The sequence below is a fragment of the Aulonocara sp. 'chitande type north' Nkhata Bay genome, linkage group LG3, assembly GCF_057382095.1.
Source record: "Aulonocara sp. 'chitande type north' Nkhata Bay isolate Kocher_YH1m ecotype deep benthic linkage group LG3, A_spYH_male_GT1.1, whole genome shotgun sequence".
Classification (NCBI taxonomy): domain Eukaryota; kingdom Metazoa; phylum Chordata; class Actinopteri; order Cichliformes; family Cichlidae; genus Aulonocara; species Aulonocara sp. 'chitande type north' Nkhata Bay.
In genome coordinates, this window is record NC_141346.1 from 39,095,044 (window position 1) to 39,114,528 (window position 19,485).

At 42.4% G+C, this 19,485-nt stretch overlaps 3 protein-coding genes across 3 annotated transcripts in view; 2 read left to right on the top strand and 1 right to left on the bottom strand.

Annotated features, from left to right (window-relative positions):
- The window catches only part of LOC147335614 (uncharacterized), a 33,713-nt gene extending 31,315 nt beyond the window's left edge, over positions 1 to 2,398 (top strand). Inside the window, exons 23-28 of the mRNA XM_086286084.1 lie at positions 131 to 181; positions 300 to 362; positions 484 to 543; positions 1,810 to 1,872; positions 1,953 to 2,113; positions 2,378 to 2,398. Coding sequence (XP_086142210.1) covers positions 131 to 181; positions 300 to 362; positions 484 to 543; positions 1,810 to 1,872; positions 1,953 to 2,113; positions 2,378 to 2,398 — 419 coding nt within the window. The remainder of the gene's footprint in view (positions 1 to 130; positions 182 to 299; positions 363 to 483; positions 544 to 1,809; positions 1,873 to 1,952; positions 2,114 to 2,377) is intronic.
- A 4,507-nt stretch (positions 2,399 to 6,905) lies between these two features.
- LOC147335615 (uncharacterized) lies at positions 6,906 to 8,560 on the bottom strand. The gene is made up of 2 exons (XM_086286085.1): positions 8,470 to 8,560; positions 6,906 to 8,392 (listed from the first exon to the last, which is right to left on the bottom strand). The coding sequence occupies exons 1-2, from the start codon at positions 8,558 to 8,560 to the stop codon at positions 6,906 to 6,908; spliced, it is 1,578 nt and encodes a 525-aa protein (XP_086142211.1).
- An 8,184-nt stretch (positions 8,561 to 16,744) lies between these two features.
- Positions 16,745 to 19,485, top strand: part of LOC147335616 (high affinity immunoglobulin gamma Fc receptor I-like) — a 33,474-nt gene continuing 30,733 nt past the window's right edge. Inside the window, exons 1-2 of the mRNA XM_086286086.1 lie at positions 16,745 to 17,006; positions 17,155 to 17,454. Of these exons, the coding sequence (XP_086142212.1) occupies positions 16,943 to 17,006; positions 17,155 to 17,454 (364 nt within the window). The 5' untranslated portion in view covers positions 16,745 to 16,942. The remainder of the gene's footprint in view (positions 17,007 to 17,154; positions 17,455 to 19,485) is intronic.

Genomic DNA, 19,485 nt, shown 5'->3' on the forward strand with positions numbered 1-19,485 from the left:
GTAACAACATTATGGGCTCATGGTACGAAAATATCTCATGGTCTTGGTTTTGACATAAACAGAATTATTTAAACTCTCCTTTAGGTTTTTATTAAAATGATTAATGTGACCCTGGTTCATCGTTTTTTAGGTACTAATAACCTCTATGAATCTGTTAGCCAAGTGGAAGACAACAGAAATGGTGCAGTATATGTGCATAAAAGCACAGAGCAGTCAGAGATGAAACTTGTTTTTGATTTAATAAAATTAATTCCATGTGAAATGTTTACAATCCTGTAACTAAAATATGAACATTTCAGGATCAGATGAACATGAAGATGTCACATACTCTCTTATTGAACTTAAAAACGTTGAAAAGAAGCGTAAGTACATAAAACATGTGCAATTAAATGTAAATGTAATGCAAAATAAAATAAATAAATATTTTAAAAAATCTAACAGTTAATTATTTTCTCATGATAAATATTCTGATCATCTTCACAGGGAAGCATCATGAACCAGAGCAGAGTGCTGTTTACTCTGAGGTGAAGACGGGAGCTGCAGGTACAGTCACAACAGTCTCATTCAGTGTTTGTACTGAAATGTGTCATTTCATTTTGTTGCAGCTAATTATAGGTCAACATGGAGTTTAGTTATTCACTTACCAAGCTTAGCTGCTATACATCAGCAGAGTTAATCTGCAGTCATTTAGGGTTTTGGTGGGTTAGTCATTAAATCAGGTGTATTTGTTTAACATGATACTGTGTTGTTGTGTTGTGTTCTACAGACACGCTGTAGAAGTCGAACAGATTTAATGAGTGATTCAGAAACACAGCAGGTCAGAATGTTTGCAAAGAACGAAGAAAACTCAAAACAAACTTCTTCCACAGTTTGAGTTCAGTCTCTTCCTCAGATCAGAGGTTAATCTCTAATCTAAGGCCTTTGATCAAAGTCTTTAATCTGGGAGGCAAAAAAACTCCCCTTTCAGCTGGATTTACTGAATCACAGCATCCAGAGCTTCTGAACTAGACCACTGATCACAAAACCAAACACCATCAAATAAAACACATAATCTGAGTGTGCTCAATCACTGGAGGCCCAGCAGAGCACTGTTTAAGATGGTTGTTTGATACAGGAAAGTATTGGATGTGCCAATAGCATGGAAACTTGTGTGTATGTGGAATAGATGTAGGGCATATAAAATATGAGTAAGGGATGAAAGAAGGGAGTGATGCAGACGGGCACATGAGTATAAATGATGCTGTTTGGGAAGGTTCGAGGTTCTTTTTGTAGTTTGCTAAAGATGAGTAACATCAGCAACATCTGAAGAAAGCACTGTGGAGTCACAGTCAAAAGTTTCAGTTGTCCAATCACTGTGGACTTATGAAGTGAAATTATCATTTTTTTGTCTCACAAAAGAGTTGGAAGACTTTGTACTTGTGATTAGTTATATTTGGATAAAATTCAGGTGACTGAATCAAGTGATTATTACTAGTTGATTAAGGTTTTGCTTTGCTTCTGCTAATTTGCTTAAATAAAATATCCTGTGTTCAAAATTCTAAATTGTTAACTTTTTTGTAACAGTAAAAGAAACCTGTGACGTATTACATCTCGTCAATGGTTCTTGTTACTCTTAGCACTTAAAGTAGTCTGTTCTTTTCTAAAGTAATAATCTAGTGAAACTACAAAGAGCGAGAATCATTAAGGGGAGCGTAGCATTAATGCTGTTAATGGCTGTGGCTGACAAATCTGCAGTTTAAATCCACCTCTACGTCCAACAGCTCTGTGTCATATATCTGCTGATCAAATGTATCCTGACTTCTCTTTTAGAGGACAGTCTGATGTATGCTGAGGTCAAACACCCCAAAAAAGACAAAGCCAAGAAGAAAGCAGGTAAACAAAGTCTGCCATCACCTCCAGTGAATGTTGTTCAACATGTTTATCTGGTCTTAAAATCTTCTTTCCACTCACAGGAAAATCAAGTCCTGCAGCTGATGCAGCAGTTTATTCTGAAGTCACGTTAGGAAGCTTTCCTGGTAATTATGCTTCTGTGCAGGATGAGTTATTCTTCAAGTTATTAAATGGCGAATATCCTGAAACTTGGACATTTGTGTTCTTTGTGTTTGTCTTACAGGTCAGTGAGGAGAGCTGCAGCAGCAAAGCCAAGAAGAAGCATTTAATGAATCCACTGTTGCTCCTCTGCTGCCCAAATATCAGACATGCTCACTTTTTAGTGTTTATGAAGATGATATTGAATAATAAAATGATATAGATTCTTTTAGCATAAAGCACACAGAGGTGTGTCCTGTTTCAGATTCATGCTCTTTATATGCAGCTGATATTTTTTATTCATTTTTAAGCTTTAATATAAAATTTTGAATGTATCCTGTTCCAATAGCAAGTGAGAAAAAAGTTTTGAAGTCTGTGATTTTTAATACCTGAAAGCAACAACTTAAAGTCAGCAGAGTCACATTAGTGCTGGTATGAACACCAACAAATACGTTTACTGTCTGAGTTTAAAGATCTGCATCATGCAAAAATGAATTATTTGTTATAAAAACATGAAAAAGCTGAGCTTGATTCATTTGATGTCAGATACTGTCAGATGCTGTGAATTTTATTTTTTATTTAATTTTATTTTAATATTGTTTGCTGTTCTCACTTTTTCTGGATTTAACATTTTACTTTTTTTAAGGTTATATATTTTAAATGGAGAGCTCTGCGATCAGCTCTGTTGTTTTAAACATATATGAATAAATTTAACCTTGACTTCACTTTCTCTTATATTTTCATCAGAGTAAAGATTTAAGATTGTTTGTGCTTGATTAGATTTTCTGGTTTGGAAGTGGACCACAGAACTCTTCATGATTGGCTGTTTTAAAGTTTTTATTGAAGCTATATTGTGATGTTACCTTTTATTTTTTCAATAAGACGCGGTGCTCTCCATTTAGAAGTACTCATGTAGGTACACATTATTACTATTTCTTATTATTGAAGAAAGAATAAAGGCCTGGTCATCAAAACAAGTTGGTTGGGTCCCAGTAGACATTTGTGTCCAGAGCTCTGTGAGTTGATGATGCAGGCTTGAGTTTTAAAGATGTTGAGGCATCACTGGCTGCCTTTACATTTGTGCTCGTCCCACATCTGGCTTTCTAGAAGAACAAAACACAGCTGGGTCCAAAAATATCATCAATACAAACAGTGAGGTGCAGCTCTGCTTTCTTTGTCTGTTTGTTTTTAAAATATTACTCCTCAATCCAGAAGCAGTGTACACCTGGACAAGTCACAGTTGTGCCATATGACTATCAGACAGAGACACACAAGCATTCAGGCTCACATTCACACCTTTAGAATTACCAGTTAATCTAACATCCAGGTCCCTGGGCTGTGGGAGGCAGCTGGAGTTCCCAGAGAGGGGCCACGCAGACCCGGGGAAAACCCAGTCAGGACCTTCTTGCTGTGAGGAGACAGTGCCAACCAGCACACTGCTGCCACCTGCTGGTTTCTTATTGCATTACTCTGGAACAGTAATCCCAGGAATGCATGTGTGCAGTTTATCCACACACCTTTTTTGTCCACTAAATGTTACCTGTAAATAATCCCTCACCACTTGAGAGTAACGTCCTCTTTTCAGGTTAAATTGCTGTATAAGTAACATCCATTTCAACATCTTGTTATAATGTAATTATCAAGTCTAGTTGGCTGATTTATTATTTTAGCAGATCTGTAGTTTACAGTCAAAGTTTCATAATTGCTTCTTTTATGTGACCTCATTGTTATGTTGCTCTTTAGGCTGATGTCTTAATTTAATCTGTGATCTTTATTGTTTACAGCCATTGTGCTTTTTTACTGCTATACTGGCCCTTTGTTAACTGAGCCCATTAAAATAATGAGAATAAAACACAGATCAAAATGATCATTGTGGGCTAAAAAGAAAGGAGCCAGTTAAAGTGGTTCATCTGACCAGGACCAGGTGTCTCCTACTATAACCTTCATTCACTGCACATTTCCACAGTCTACTTCATTCCAAACATTCTGCATGTTTTCCAGACATGTTTCTCCTGGTCATCAGGAAATCACAATATTCAAAGAGTCAGCAGCACATTCAGATCAGATGTCTTTTCTAATCACCTGCATGTCTGGACTTTGGGATGAGCTTGGATGGAGAAAACACTGAAAACATGAACATAACTTTTATGAGCTGATCATTCAACAGCTTAATAATGAATCTGCTGATGATCTGCTTTGACAGGACTGTGATCAATAAGTCGATGTTATAAGTCGAGACGAGTCAAAATGTTTCCAAATGAAAGAAGAATTATAAAAAAGACTTTGGAGCAGTTTAGCATGTGAGCAGTGTTACAACCCAGAAGACTGTACACTTATGTTTGTGGACGGAGATGATGAGTCCTCAGTTTACTGGCATCACTGAACCATCTGGGGTGTAGTGGGCTACAGATGCTGAGGACACTGTCAGAGTAACACTTGATATCCCTTTATTTAAAGTAGCCAATGAAGCACCACAGTACAGGAGTTTTACTTTGTTGTTGTTTTGTAGTACTTCATAATACACTATATAGTTGTTGGTGTTATTTCCCACCATTTACTGTGTAGCTTTGTGAATTTATGGAGATACTGTATTTAACTGTAGTGAAACCCTACACTCAGAGATCCTGGTCTAACTCCAAAGATCTCCTCTGGAACCACAGCTGCTGACCAAACTTACAGATTTATACTTTGATTTTTTTACTTGTTTAAGGAAATACTGCACACTGCTGCTACAGGACCAAAACGCTGCATCACCATGGAGGCTGCTGGTATTTGCCTAACATGATAGCTCATGTACCCCAAGCTCACTGTAACTGCATCATGTCTGAATGTTAACAATACAGCAGTGCCCGACTCTTTAAACCTACAATCTCGACCTCAGCTGCTTCTACAGCTTTAAACACAGCACTTTCAGACTCTCAGGGCTCATATCAGTCAGTTTTTACCCTGACTGGGAACAAATCACTGTCAGTGCCTTTACTCTCTGCACCTCAGACTTACAGAAATCAAGAATACTCCCATTCAGTAGCATTTTCATATTCAACACATTTCTCATCTCATCTTTATGCTGTTTGTGCATCTTTAAATGCAACAAGAAATTTAAATCCACTGACTCTTTCAAATTTAGACACTATTTCATGAACACCAACACTCCCACTCCCGCTCTCAGACCCATCCCTCTCTGTGGTTTGGCTCTTTTGACCCTACTTTTCTTCTTCAGTTTGATTCCCCGCTGTGCCATAATTAGCCTGTAAGGTGGTCCAAAGGAACATAATCCAAGATCATAAAACATAAAATGCTTAGTTTGTTCTTATATCCATGTAATCAATCATTTTGTATAAAAGTAATTAAAAGTCAGTCATCTCTCCTTCCTCCAACTTCCTCATCTGCCATTCCCATTAAGTCAGGGCAGGTGGAGCTTATTGACTTGGTAGCTGTCTTGATGGGGCATTCCAGCTGAAACTTCCGACTTCAACATGAACACATCATTGTTCTATAAGCCGAGTTTCCAGTACAACAAACAGAAAGGCGCAGTTTTACTCCTTCGGGAACCTGACAATTGTCCGGAGCTCATCAAGTTTGTTGTGGAGTGATAACACAGGCGAAGATAAATGTGGAAAGAGGTATCTGTTTGTGGTCCTGTCTCATGACGACCGATAGTTTAGAGGTCCGATTCCCTAAAAGGATCTGATTGGATGATCTCTGCTGGAAGATTTGGAGACGAGTCCAAGGTTTCACCAAAAAAAGAGAAATTAGTGGCTATGAGTTTCAACATGTGGCCTAAAAGTATAAAAAGGGAAAGAAAGCCGACACGCTGAGGTGAGTGACTATTACTTCTGTCTCTAAAAAATAAACCACATTCACTGACTTTTACTGCAGCACAAACAAACATGTCTCTTAAAGAAACAGCAACAGTGCACAGAGATGCTCAACCTATCACAGCAAAATAACCTTTAACATTCGTTACACTATTATATACTGTACAATTCAGACACCAGCCTAAATATTTCCGGTCTTTCTGATTCGCATTAATTGTAGCAGTTTGACAGATGCTTAAATGTTGTCCGTCGCAGATGTGACAGTGATCTGTGGTGTTTCAGAGCTGGATGAGTGTACTCTCATGTCCTGGACCCTGATATTGTGGTGGCTTATCAGTGACTTTCACTTTCAAAACACACAATAAGAGGGAGAAATCACGGGTGGATGACTCAGAGATATGGGTGCAGTGCTAGTCCATTCCAATAATGATATTGATATTGTAATAATGGATTTTGTTGAAATTGAACAGAATTAAAGCTGGTTTAAGGTTTTTAGTTACATTTCTGCACAGAGGAAGAAGCAACTCTCATCTCTTCACAGTGTCGTCACTTGACTGTTTTAGTCTGTCAGACTTTCGTAAATACCTGCAGCCTCACAAAGCCCACAGGAAAAACACAAAAACAAGATTGATGTGTATTTATGCACATGGCACAGGAACATGTTCTTCATTAACACACGGACTTGAGGCTAAATAAAATTTGATGTTCTTCTACACATCACCCAGGTCAGCTGTCACAGGTAGTTTTCAGGTTTATGTGGTGGAACAGTTTATAATAATGCAGCTGCTCTCCTGTGGAAACATCATCGTGCTAATTTGGCCGACAGCTTTCAGTCACAAAACTGACTTTGGTGAACCTGGACACGAGCTGCTCATTTTACATTTACGTTACAGTTTAGGTTTCTTGCATGACATATGAAATGTTACTTTTTAACTATAAAGACACATCTCCTGGATGCACTGGTACGCATCTTCAGTGATGTATCCTAGGGTCATCAGGTGTTTCGGGTCTCACAACTTCATACATACACCCTCTCCCAGGCGACCCAGCCGGGGGTGATCAGGCCCCGACTTGCGTACCAGTAGCTACCCACGGATCAGCCCTCTTGATCCACAGCCACCTTGTGGCTTTCTCTGCCGCTTCACTCACAGCCTGGATGGCCCTCTTCTTGGCTGCCCCAGCCACGCCCAGCCGGCCTAGGACTTTGCAGAGTGATCGTCCTGCAAAGCCCCTACAACCCACTTCTATGAGTTCATAGAAAGTCTTCCAGCCCCTTCCCCTGCACTCCTGCACTAGTTCCTGGTACTTTCCTCGTTTCCTTTCATTGGCCTCCTCAATCCGCTCTTCCCAGGGCACTGTGAGTTCCAGCATGATCAGCTGTTTTGAGGCCTCAGAAATAATTATCATGTCTGGCCGGAGTGATGTTTTTGCAATGTTCTGAGGGAACTTTAGTTGTTTACCCAGGTCAGCCTGTAGCTGCCAATCAGAGGCTGTGTTGAGGAGGCCAGTTGTCAAATGTGGGCGCACCTGGGGTTTCTCTCCAGCCTTAATAAAAGAGATTGCCTTCCTCGGAGCATGATGATGCTTGCTGGTGCTGATTGCTGAGGCAATCTTTTCAGCAACAACTCTGAGCACCTGGTCGTGCCGCCAACGATACCGACCATCGGCCAGGGCCCTTGGGCAGCTGCTAAGGAGGTGTTCTAGGGTCCCTCTTCCAGAGCACAGGGGACAGGCAGGTGTCTCGCTCTTTCCCCACAGATGGAGGTTTGCTGGGCTTGGCAGAGTGTCGTATACTGCCTGCACTAGGAATCGGATCCGGTGGAAGTCTGCCTGCATGATGTTTGCCCAGGTGACCTTGCGCTGCAAGGTGCTCTCCCAACTTGTCCATGCTCCCTGCCGCTTAAGGCCTACAGCTCTACTTACTCGCTCCTCCTCCACATCTGCTCGGACCTCTTCCTGGAGTAGCTGGTGTCTCTCCTTTCCCTGTGCCCTGCTGACCTGGGCCTTTGGGACGTACCCCAAGCCTGCTCCCCCTGTTGCTAAGACCCCCATCAGTGTTTTCTGCCTTAGGCGTGACTCCGCCACCTCAACTGCCTTCTCAGCCTTCCACTTTCTTCCTGTCCTTACCTCAATACCTGCTGATGCCACCTTGCAGTCTTTAGAATCTCTGTACTGTAGGGCTTCTCGTGTGCGAGCCACCTTGAACTCTTCTGTGAGACCACTGAAGGGTAACTGCACGCTGTTGCTTGCCCCATACAAGGCAGCGCTGGTGAGACTGCGGGGAAGTCCCAGCCACTTACGAAGAAAGCCACTGATCTTTCTTTCAAGGGATTCCACAGTAGTTATTGGAACTGTATAGACAAGCAAGGGCCACAGGATTCGGGGCAGGATGGAATGCTGGTAGATCCAGGCTTTAAATCTTCCAGGCAGGCCGGACTTATCCACCTTAATGAGCCACGCTCCCAGCTCCTCATTTGCCTTCTGAATAGCAGTAGAGTCTTTCAGGCTAGAGTCAAAGAGTTTCCCCAAGCTCTTAATTACTGTTACTTTTTAAGTGACAGCACAATTTGAATTAAGTAAAATGTGAATATTTTATATTCTGTCTGGAGAAACAAAAACAAACAAACAAACCAAAAGGCTTCAGTTGGTCCAACCAGCACCAGCAGTGTGACACATGAGGTGGCGCTGGTGAGGTTGAGAGTTAATTCAGTCATATTGTAGGGACACCACAGTGTACTCTGACATATTATTCTTCACATAATTCAATGGTTTATTCTCTTCTATTTTTGCATAGTAGTGTTGTTTTTAGGTTTGCTGCATTTATTTATTTATTCCTGCCCTGTTTACTTTGCTGCTGTAACAAAGTGAATTTCCCATCTCTGGGAATAATAATAGTTTATCTTTTACAGGCGGCTTACTTTTTGTAGATTTGTGCAGTATATAAGTTTCATTTATTTATTGAGGTTGACTGGAGGGCTGTAGTCAACATTTTTGAAATTTAAATATAAAAGTATCAATTTAATTGTTCAGGGAGGGGCTGCCACCAGTTGGGTGGGAAGAGAGAGAGGAGAAAGTAAACAACATAATGAGTGAAAAAGGTGAGTGGACAAGAAACACCCAGTGCATCATGGGAACCCTGCAGTAGTCTACACTAAAGGAGGATTCTGGGTCACGTGATCCAGCCCTAACTATAAGCTTTATCAGAAATGAAGGTTTTAAGCCTTTAAGTACCCCCACTGTATATAGTGTGGATTGGACTCATGGATTTATGGCTGACACACTCTTGCAATATTGTGTGGGAGTTGGGGACAGCGCCTTTGGATTGGCAGACTGGGGTGAGGGTTCTTCTCTTCAGGCAGGGAGACTGGAGAGTGTATTCCAACTTTAGAGGATCACAGCTCGCAGCCTGTCCTCAAAGATCTATGCCAGATTACTGGAGAGGAAGGTCCATCTGTTATTTGAGCATCAGATTCTGTAGGAACAATATTATTTTCTTCCTGGTTGTTACATGTTGTAAATGTATTTAAATGTTTATTTTTTCAACAAGGTTCAAATCCTCTGGCTTAAGAGTGACATAAAGGACATACTGTAACATCCACCTCCTTATGGTTAGCGTAACACAGAGTGCTAATTATATCTATATGTGATTTTGCTAATGGTTAATCATGTGTTACAGGTACCGAGTGGCAGCACCTGTAGACAGCTATAAGTGGCCTGCAACCAGGAAAAAAAAGATCAGACAGGGAGACGTGGCATGTCGTCCCTGATTCCTCTACCATGAGTGTCTTTATAGTTTAGTATCAAAAGTAGTGTAAAACAGTTTATTGTAGTTATAAAATATCAATATTGGAGAGTAATGGAATACATGTACCATAATACATGAATACATTACATATTTAAAATACAAAATATGAGTAACTGTATTCTGTTACTGTTAACATTTTAAAAAAATGATTTAATATGAAGGCAATAGGCAGAGTATTACAGGCATAGCCCTAACGAATATGTAGCCTCATGGGCAGTGTAGTCCGTGCTGCAGGGAGGATGGACTGCCGTACCCGTTATGTGCCTGTGAGCTCGAGGAGGGAGAAAAAGGAGAGTCGAAAAGTACGAGTTGTCACTGTCCAGAAATGGGAGCTGGAAGCATGTAAATATAATAATAACCACTGCAGCCAAGAAGAGTGCCTGACGAGCCCAGTTGTAAGTAAGCTATTAAGACTCGACTGTACACCGTGTTCGTGTTTTCCTCCGAAACAATAAGTTCCGTGGGAGCAGCCTTTCAACGCCTCTCTCTGTCTCTCGCTGGCAAAGTTGACTCAGACACCAAAGTAAAGCTATTTTTCGGCTACGAGCCCGACACAGAACCCGACGTATTAGTCAGAGGTCCCTTTACTACGGGTTCGGAGCCACAGACCTTCAGTAACAGTAATAAATCACAGCAATAGTACATTCACATAGTTGTAAAAAGCATGATAACAAATTAAGTAATCCAAAGTATTCAGAATACGTTACAGAATACATTTCTGGGGCATGTATTCTGTAATCTGCAATGAAATTTCCAAGATGGCGCCGCGTATGGATGCCCTGGTGCTTCAGTGCGTTACTTCTGTCTTGTTTTTGTGCATAACTTCTGTGTCTGGGCACTCCTCTGGATATTCTTACACCAGAGAAGAGCTTCTTAACCACAGGACTACAACACCTGTGGATTTACTTCGAATATTTGTCGCATCCGCGGCAGATTTACTGCAGACTCTGATCAGGAAAGTGAGACGCCGTAAGAGAGGTAAGCGAGCCGGCGCACTCGTGCGTCTGAGGAGACGTCGACTGCGAACTGCTCTTCCTGGGATCTTCCTTTCCAATGTACGATCACTCAGGAATAAGACAGATGAACTGGCCCTGATGAGAAGCATGAACAGAGACTTTGCCTCCTCCTGTGTGTTATGTTTTACGGAGACGTGGCTCTGTGAGGACATCCCGGACAGCGCGCTCAAGCTGGAGGGCTTTCATCTGCTGCGCGCGGACCGGCAGGCCTCTCTCTCTGGTAAGACCAAAGGTGGAGGTGTCTGCTTCTACATTAATAGTGGCTGGTGCACAGATGTAACAGTGATTGCTCAGCACTGCTCTTCCTCTCTGGAATACCTTTTTATTCACTGCAAACCGTTTTATTCTCCGCGGGAGTTTGCTTCATTCATCCTGGCCGCTGTTTACATCCCGCCAGACGCGGATGCGCAGGCAGCTCAGTGCGCACTCGCGGAGCAGATACTGCACATGGAGCGGACATTCCCGGACTCTCTCATCATTGCTCTTGGGGACTTTAACAAAGCCAATCTGAGCCATGAGCTTCCCAAATACAAGCAGTATATTAAATGCCCGACCAGAGAGGAGAGGACATTGGACCACTGTTACAGCACGATCAGCGGGGCCTATCGCGTGGTGCCCCGCGCTTCACTCGGACTTTCTGACCACGTCATGATCCACCTAATCCCCGCGTACAGACAGAGGCTGAAGCTCTCCAAACCTGTCGTGAGGACCAAAAAACTGTGGAGCAACGAGGCTGTGGAGGAGCTTCGCACGTGTTTGGAGTCTACAGACTGGGACACAATGAAGGCTGCTTCTAACAGCTTGGACGAGTTTACGGACACTGTCACCTCCTATATCCACTTCTGTGAGGACAGCATTGTGCCATCACGCACCAGGGTGAGTTATAACAATGACAAACCCTGGTTTACTCCTAAACTCAAAAAGCTGTGGCTGGAAAAGAGAAAGGCGTTCAGAAGCGGAGACAGGGACTGCTACAGAGAGGCCAAGTACAGGTTCACTAAAGAAGTGGACATTGCTAAACATCAGCACTCTGAGAAGATGCAGCAGCAGATCTCAGAGAATGACTCGGCCTCTGTGTGGAAAGGTTTTAGGAATATCACCAACTACAAGCCTAAAACCCCCCACTCCACTGACGACTTGCTCTTGGCCAACACCCTCAACGACTTTTACTGCCGTTTTGACGAGCCATCAGGCAGCCTTCACACCTCCAACGGCCCCAACAATAGAGGCACTTTGGACACTAATTCCCCCACCTCTCCCCCCTCCATAGAGCCATCACCACCCTCAATCACTTCACCTGCAACACCCCCCTCCTCACCCCACACAAAAGAGGATTTCACACCACCTCCTCCCACCACTCTTCATATTCATATTCATGAAGCAGATGTGAGGAAGCAGTTTAAGAGTCTGAATGCTCGGAAAGCTCCCGGCCCAGACGGTGTGTCTCCTGCCACCCTCAGACACTGTGCAAACGAGCTGGCCCCAGTGTTTTCTGGCATTTTCAACTCCTCACTGCAGGCATGTCATGTGCCTGCCTGCTTCAAGTCCTCTACCATAATCCCTGTCCCCAAGAAACCTAGGATCACTGGACTAAATGACTACAGACCCGTGGCTCTGACATCTGTGGTCATGAAGTCATTTGAGCGCCTGGTTCTCCCCTATCTCAAGACCCTCACGGCCCCCCTCTTGGATCCCCTGCAGTTTGCATACAGAGCCAACAGGTCTGTAGATGACGCAATCAACATGGCCCTACACTTCATCCTGCAGCATCTGGACTCCCCAGGAACCTACGCCAGGATCCTGTTTGTGGACTTCAGCTCTGCCTTCAACACCATCCTTCCAGACCATCTCCGAGACAAGCTTTCCCAGATGAATGTGCCTGATCCCATCTGCCGGTGGATCACTGACTTCCTGACGGACAGGAAGCAGCATGTGAGGCTGGGAAAGAATGTCTCGGACTCCCGGACCATCAGCACCGGCTCCCCTCAGGGCTGTGTTCTTTCTCCTCTGCTCTTCTCCCTGTACACCAACTGCTGCACCTCCACCCACCAGTCTGTCAAGCTAATCAAGTTCGCAGATGACACCACCGTTATTGGACTCATCTCGGACGGGGATGAGTCTGCCTACAGGAGGGAGGTTGAACGTCTGGTGTCCTGGTGCAGCCACAACAACCTGGTGCTGAATGCCCAGAAGACAGTGGAGATTATTGTGGACTTCAGGAAGCACACAGCTCCACTCCCCCCATTATCCTGACTGACACCCCCATCACCTCTGTGGACTCGTTCCGCTTCCTGGGTACCACCATCACCCAGGACCTGAAGGGGGAGCCCACCATCACTTCCGTCATTAAGAAAGCCCAGCAGAGGATGTACTTCCTGAGGCAGCTGAAGAAATTCAACCTGCCAACACGGACGATGATGCAATTCTACACTGCAATCATCGAGTCCATCCTCACCTCCTCCATCACCGTGTGGTACACTGGAGCCACTATCAGGGACAAACAGAGACTGCAGCGTGTTGTGCGCTCTGCTGAGAAGGTGATTGGCTGCAGACTCCCATCTCTGCAGGACCTGTACACCTCCAGGACACTGGGGCGTGCAGCTCGGATCTCAGCTGACCCTTCTCACCCTGGACACAGTCTGTTTGACCTGCTCCCCTCAGGCAGGAGGCTCCGGTCCATTCGCACCAGAACCTCTCGCCATAAGAACAGTTTCTTCCCCTCTGCTGTTGGACACATGAACAATAACCGTATGACTGTTCCCACCACTAACACATGACCCTACGCTGTGTTCACTGCATCATTCCATGTTTGGCACTGATCACCACCTGCACTCATGTATATATCATGTATATATCTATCCACTTAGCACTTTTAATTCTTATTCTTATTTTTATATTTTTATGACAGTATGTTTGCACTGAAGCACCGCAGCAATTTCCTAATGTTGTAAACCTGCTCAACATTTGGCAATAAAAACCCTTTCTGATTCTGATTCTGATTCTGATTCTGATTCTGAAATACATTTTAAAAGTAACCTTCCCAACACTGCCAAGGATGTTGTGATCAAGAAGTCACACACACACACACACACACACACACACACACACACACACACACACACACACACACACACACACACACACACACACACAGTGCCTTGTCTTTTGTAACCAAGGGGGTTTTACGGTGGGAGGTGCTTATGTTGTGATGTGTATTGTAACAGTTTGTCAATAAATAGCTGCAAGGAGAGCTGCTCTTTGAAGGAGTTGGTCTGGAGACAGGTGAGGAGCATTTAGCTTCACAGCCTGGTTCTGACCAAGTCTTTCCTCGTTAGCGAGTAAAAGACCGGTTGAAGATGTTCTGTCTTGTTTTCGTTCTTCATGAGGAATAAGTCTCTAAACTAGCGGGGCCTGTGGAAGCACACGCTCAACAGTAGCCACAGCTACACTGACAGAAGCGAGGCTGCCATATCGCGCCATCGGCCCCTCTGGCTGACACCAGAGATCTATTTTAACATCTAAATACACAGACACTATTTTACGTGCTTTCATTTCTTCATATCCAAATTGATGCAACAGGCTCTTTACTTGCCTTAACAAAAATCAGTTGAATCACTGCAGACGATACAGAAATCAGCTCCCAGCTTCAGCTTTTAACTCAAAGAAAGAGATGGAGAGACATCATTCCCATCCTTTAACTGGCCCCCAGCATGTTTTAGAATTTAATTCAATTTTTTTGATTACTTTTAAAGAATTTGATCTCTTTGATTTTAGGCATCTCAAAAAGCAAAATATTAGAACTTCTTGAGTTTGTTGTGGATCCTTTAAAATTGTGTGATTCAAGGTTGACCTTGCACTCTTCAAGAGCCCATCTAATTCTGGAAGGAAAAAACAAAACAGAAGGTCAAACAAGCAAAAATTATTCAAGCCTTTCATGAATTTATTGGAGCTTCAAAAATAACATATTTTGGTAAAAACAACAACAACAAAAAAATAAAATAAGTTGCAGTTTCTATTCATGTTGATTCAAGAAAAAAATCCTTTGAAAATCTAAAGTTTTTTGATTTATTTTTCAGTTTATTCACACTGATATGCTTGTTCACCTCAAAGTTCATAAAGTGAAGCAGATGTATTCGAATGAATCTGTTATATTTTTAATATAAATAAAGATAATTGTACGAAGTAAATACTGATACATTTTACTAAATGCTTGAACTTATAAATTGTTATGTTGTGACTTTTTTATGTTGCGTCTTCAAACTGTTTGTCTGTGAATCAGCTGTTTTGCAGTCGCTCTACTCTTATGTTATAAACAGCAGTTTTTATGTTTCTGTTTGTTTCCTAACTGGATCATTCTTATATGAACAGTTCACATTAAGCCCACTGTGACCCTGCGACACATCTAGCCTCAGATACACAGCGGTGAGACAGTCAGATGTGAGATTCAGGGAGGTGAAGGAGCTCAGTGGACGTAATATATGAGGCTTTGTAATTTTGCAAATGCAAATAAGTAAATATTAAAAACATACTGTTGATCAAAACAGTATTTCAGAGTATTTTGTTTAACAGTTTTTTACAGCTTCACCATTAAGGTTTCATGATATTTGATCATTTACATATTTCCACCCGGTCCTTTAAATTGTTCTGATTCAGTCATTTTTACTTTTATGTTCTTGTTCTAAACTAAACTGCAGCGAAACCAAAGGCTGAACTGAGAGCTGATAACACAGCTGTTCCAGTAGGGGGCAGTGTGACCCTGACCTGCTCTGGTTTTTCTATCAAATGGACAGTGTTGGGAAGGTTACTTTTAAAATGTATTCCATTACAGAATACAGAATACATGCCCCAAAATGTATTCTGTAACGTATTCCGTTACGTTACTCAATGAGAGTAACGTATTCTGAATACTTTGGATTACTTAATATATTATCATGCTTTTTACAACAACGTGAATGCACTATTGCTGTGTGATTTATTACTATTACTGAAGGTCCGCGACTCCGAACTGTAGTAAAGGGACCTCTGACTAATACGGCGGGGTCCGTGTCGGCTCGTAGCCGAAAAATAGCTCTACTTTGTTGTGTGGGTCAACTTTTATTGCGAGAGACAGAGAGAGGCGTTGAAAGACGGCTCCAACGGAACTTATTGTTTTCGGAGGAAAACACGAACACGGTGTACAGTCGAGTCTTAATAGCTTACTTACAACTGGGCTCGTCAGGCACTCTTCTTGGCTGAAGTGGTTATTATTATATTTACATGCTTCCATCTCCCGTTTTTTCTCGATGACTGCTCGTACGTTTCCACTCCCCTTTTTCTCCCTCCTCGCGCTCACAGACACATAACGTGTATGGCAGTCCATTCTCCCTGCAGCACGGACTACACTGCCCATGATGCTACATTCTTTAGAGCTATGCTTGTAGCATTCTGCCTGTTAGCTTAGCACAACAACAACAACAACGAAAAGGCTCTCTCACCCAGGAAACACACAGTCGCAGAGAGAGAGAGAGAGCGTCGCCCTGTAACCATGGCAACCGTAACGCTACCGCCTGGAACAACAGAACGTAGCTGTCAAACAAAACCCAAACAGTCCTGACCCACGACAATATGAAACAGGAAGTTCCATAGATTTTCAAATTCAAGTACTTTCAATAACACAATAACTTAGACCCCAGAGTAACCAACATGTCAGGGGTTAAAAACCCCCAAGGGGGGTTGTACCCCGTACCGCAGTGTAATCCATTTATTTCAACAAAGTAACTGTATTCTGAATACCACCTTTTTAAACGGTAACTGTAACGGAATACAGTTACTCATATTTTGTATTTTAAATACGTAATGGCGGTACATGTATTCCGTTACTCCCCAACACTGCAAATGGACAAATCAGTGTCTCAGAGGGAGGACTCTACAGCTGCAGAGGAGGAAGAAGTGAAGCAGTGAGGCAGTTTGGATTGACACAACTGGTGAGCTCAAACTTGAACTTCCCACAAAGCACTACATCTGATGGTAATTGAACCTTTTGTCATTCACGTGTTTTTATTGTACTTTCTTGAACATTAACAGTCTCAATCAGGCCTGTTGTGACTCTGCATCCAAACTGGTCTGAGATATACAGAGGAGAGACGATCACTGTCAGATGTGAGATCCATGGAGGAGACACTGAGTGGGATTATGAGTGGGAAGCAAACAGCATCAGAAAACCTCCAAATCAAAATGAATACAGGTTTAGATCTGCTTCATCATCCAACAGTGGAAACTATCGCTGTAAGGGCAGAATGAAAAGTTCACAGCATGAAACAACAGAGTGGAGTGATTCAGTCACACTGACAGTTTCTGACAGTAAGTCATGTTTGCTTTAAGCTGTTTGAACACTTTGTAAAATGTGTTTCTGTTCATATAGACTGAGATTATTATTCTTTGTATAAACTGAGCTCACTGTTCAGAGACTGTACTACATGTTCACTGAGAGAAAATCTTTGTTGAACAGATGAACCCCGTCCTGTCCTCACTGTGTCTCCATCATGGCTGAGTCCTGGAGCCTCAGTAACTCTGAACTGTGAGGTTGAACATCCGTCTGCAGGATGGAGCTTCTACTGGTATAAAGCTGTTCCTGATCTATCAGAGAAATCCTCCAGTTATGAGCTGCTACCTGATGGCAGTGGGACTGCACAGGACTCCTACATCATTCATGGACAGACACACACAGCAGGATATGTGTGCAGAGCTGGAAGAGGAGACCCAGAGTATCACACTGATCACAGTCAACCAAAGTTTGTCTGGTCTGCAGGTCAGCTTGTTTCTCTCTGTCCTTTCAATGAGCTCATGTTAGCTCATCATTTTTATTCTCCAAGATTTAGACCATTAAAATCTCGTTTCCATGACAACCATTTATCTCTGTATAAATTAAAACTCCCAAAAAGAAGAACTGAACTGAATATTTTCCTTTCTCTCTGTGATCAAACCAAACTGAATTTCCTTGTTTCCTTTTAGATTAGATTAGATTAGATTAGATGAACCTATTAATCTGGTTCCTTCCAGAAATTCAGTTTCCAGTAGCACTGTCACGCTGGACGGCGGCCAGCAACTTGAACAGAACCCAAGCGCAGACCTTACGGTTACGGTGTAACCTTGGTTCTCTTAGTGAGGGACTATCTCTCCACCGTGAGGCCACTCGGAGACGCGTTCTGATCAAACGATCACCGGTGTCACGTCTGCACAGCTGTTTTATACGTTTGCTGTGGGGCGTAGCCGGGCGTGCCGGAGTGTCTTAAAGAAATATCCACACGCCACGACCCAGGGAGGTCGTACCCCGTACATATGGATCCATAAGCCTATTTTTTTCTGTTGTTCAATACTGAAGAAATTTAAACTTTATATGCGGAACATTGTAGAATATTTTTAAGGTTATCTGCTATAAAAAGCCAGACCAGGAAAATCTCCTTCATGTTTTTCTGTGTTTTATTCTCAGTTACTTTCACACAAAGGCATCTGCTGTGATGTTCACAATTCTGATGAAGTCAGTACTGATAAATGATCAGAATTATAATATTTCTGACTGTCTGAGGCTAAGTTGAATCGAATCAGGACTTTGAAAACCGGAATCAAATGGATTATAGAAATCAGTGATGATACCCAGCCCTAGTGAGCAGCCTGGGCACGACAGAAGTGGATGTAGCTGTAATAGGAAAAGAACTATTGCTAACTTTTCTGTTAAGTTAAGGCCTGATCCTTCTGAAATTCATAGCCAGTGCTCTGACACGGTGTCATCAATCTTTGAATGTTGAAAAAGCACAGTGTATCCAGAAAAACACATTATATTATATCAATTATTATAAAATTTGTGTGCGCCTAACTTTTTAAAGTTAGGCGTACCGGTACGCCCATGGCAAAAAGTTAGTCTAGAGCCCTGCCCAGGGTGATATCTAAAACCTTCAGGACACCAGCCGACCCCTGGTTTAGATTAAAGAATATTCTTGTGTTAGAATGGCCCAGTCAAAGTCCAGACCTAAATCCCATTGAGCATCTGTGGCAAGACTTGAAAATTGCTGTTCACAGATGCTCTCCATCCAGTCCGTCTGAGCTTGAGCCATTTTGCAACAAAGAGTTGACAAGCATTTCAGTCTCTAGATGTGCAACGCTGGTAAAGACAAACCCTGAAAGACTTGCAGCTGTAAGTGCAGCAAAAGGTGGCTCTACAAAGTATTGACGCAGGGGGTGCTGAAAACAAATGCACGCCACACTTTTCAGATTTTTATTTACATAAATTTTGAAAACGATTTATCATTTTCATACCACTTTACAGTTCTGCACTATTTGTGTTCTATCACATCCCAATAAAAAAACATTTAAGTTTGTGGTTTTAAGGTAACAAAATGTGTAAACGTTCAAAGGGTATGAATACTTTTTCAAGTCACTGTCGGTCAGTTTGATTTAGTCGAGTAACAGCATCACCGTACAAAACACACCATTGTTTCAAGTATCCCAGGTGAGGTGTTAATGATTTTTTACTGATACAGAAGAAGATAGAGAAGTGCTTCAGCTTCACATGTTTTGCGTAAAAAATCTGTAAAACACGAAACACGTTACAAATGATAAGATGTGTGTATGTCTGAGACCAGATATTTACATGAAAGTAAAACCAGGTGATTTCCTCCTCCACACAGATACAAAGTCTGTCTGCGCCTTCTAAACAAAGTCTGTAAGGTACAGTTAACTTTACACAATTTCTGTAAAGACTCAAACACACAAAACAGAACTTCACTTTACATCAAGGGGAAACAATACTTTTAAAATATACTTTATTGTTCTTCAACAGGAA

Bases quoted from the DNA above. Each gene is read 5' to 3' on its own strand.
- LOC147335615 (XM_086286085.1), bottom strand. From the start codon at position 8,560: ATGACTGAATTAACTCTCAACCTCACCAGCGCCACCTCATGTGTCACA. The intron at 8,393-8,469 runs GTTTGTTTTTGT...TCACTTAAAAAG, and splicing joins TGAAGCCTTTTGGTTTGTTT to TAACAGTAATTAAGAGCTTG.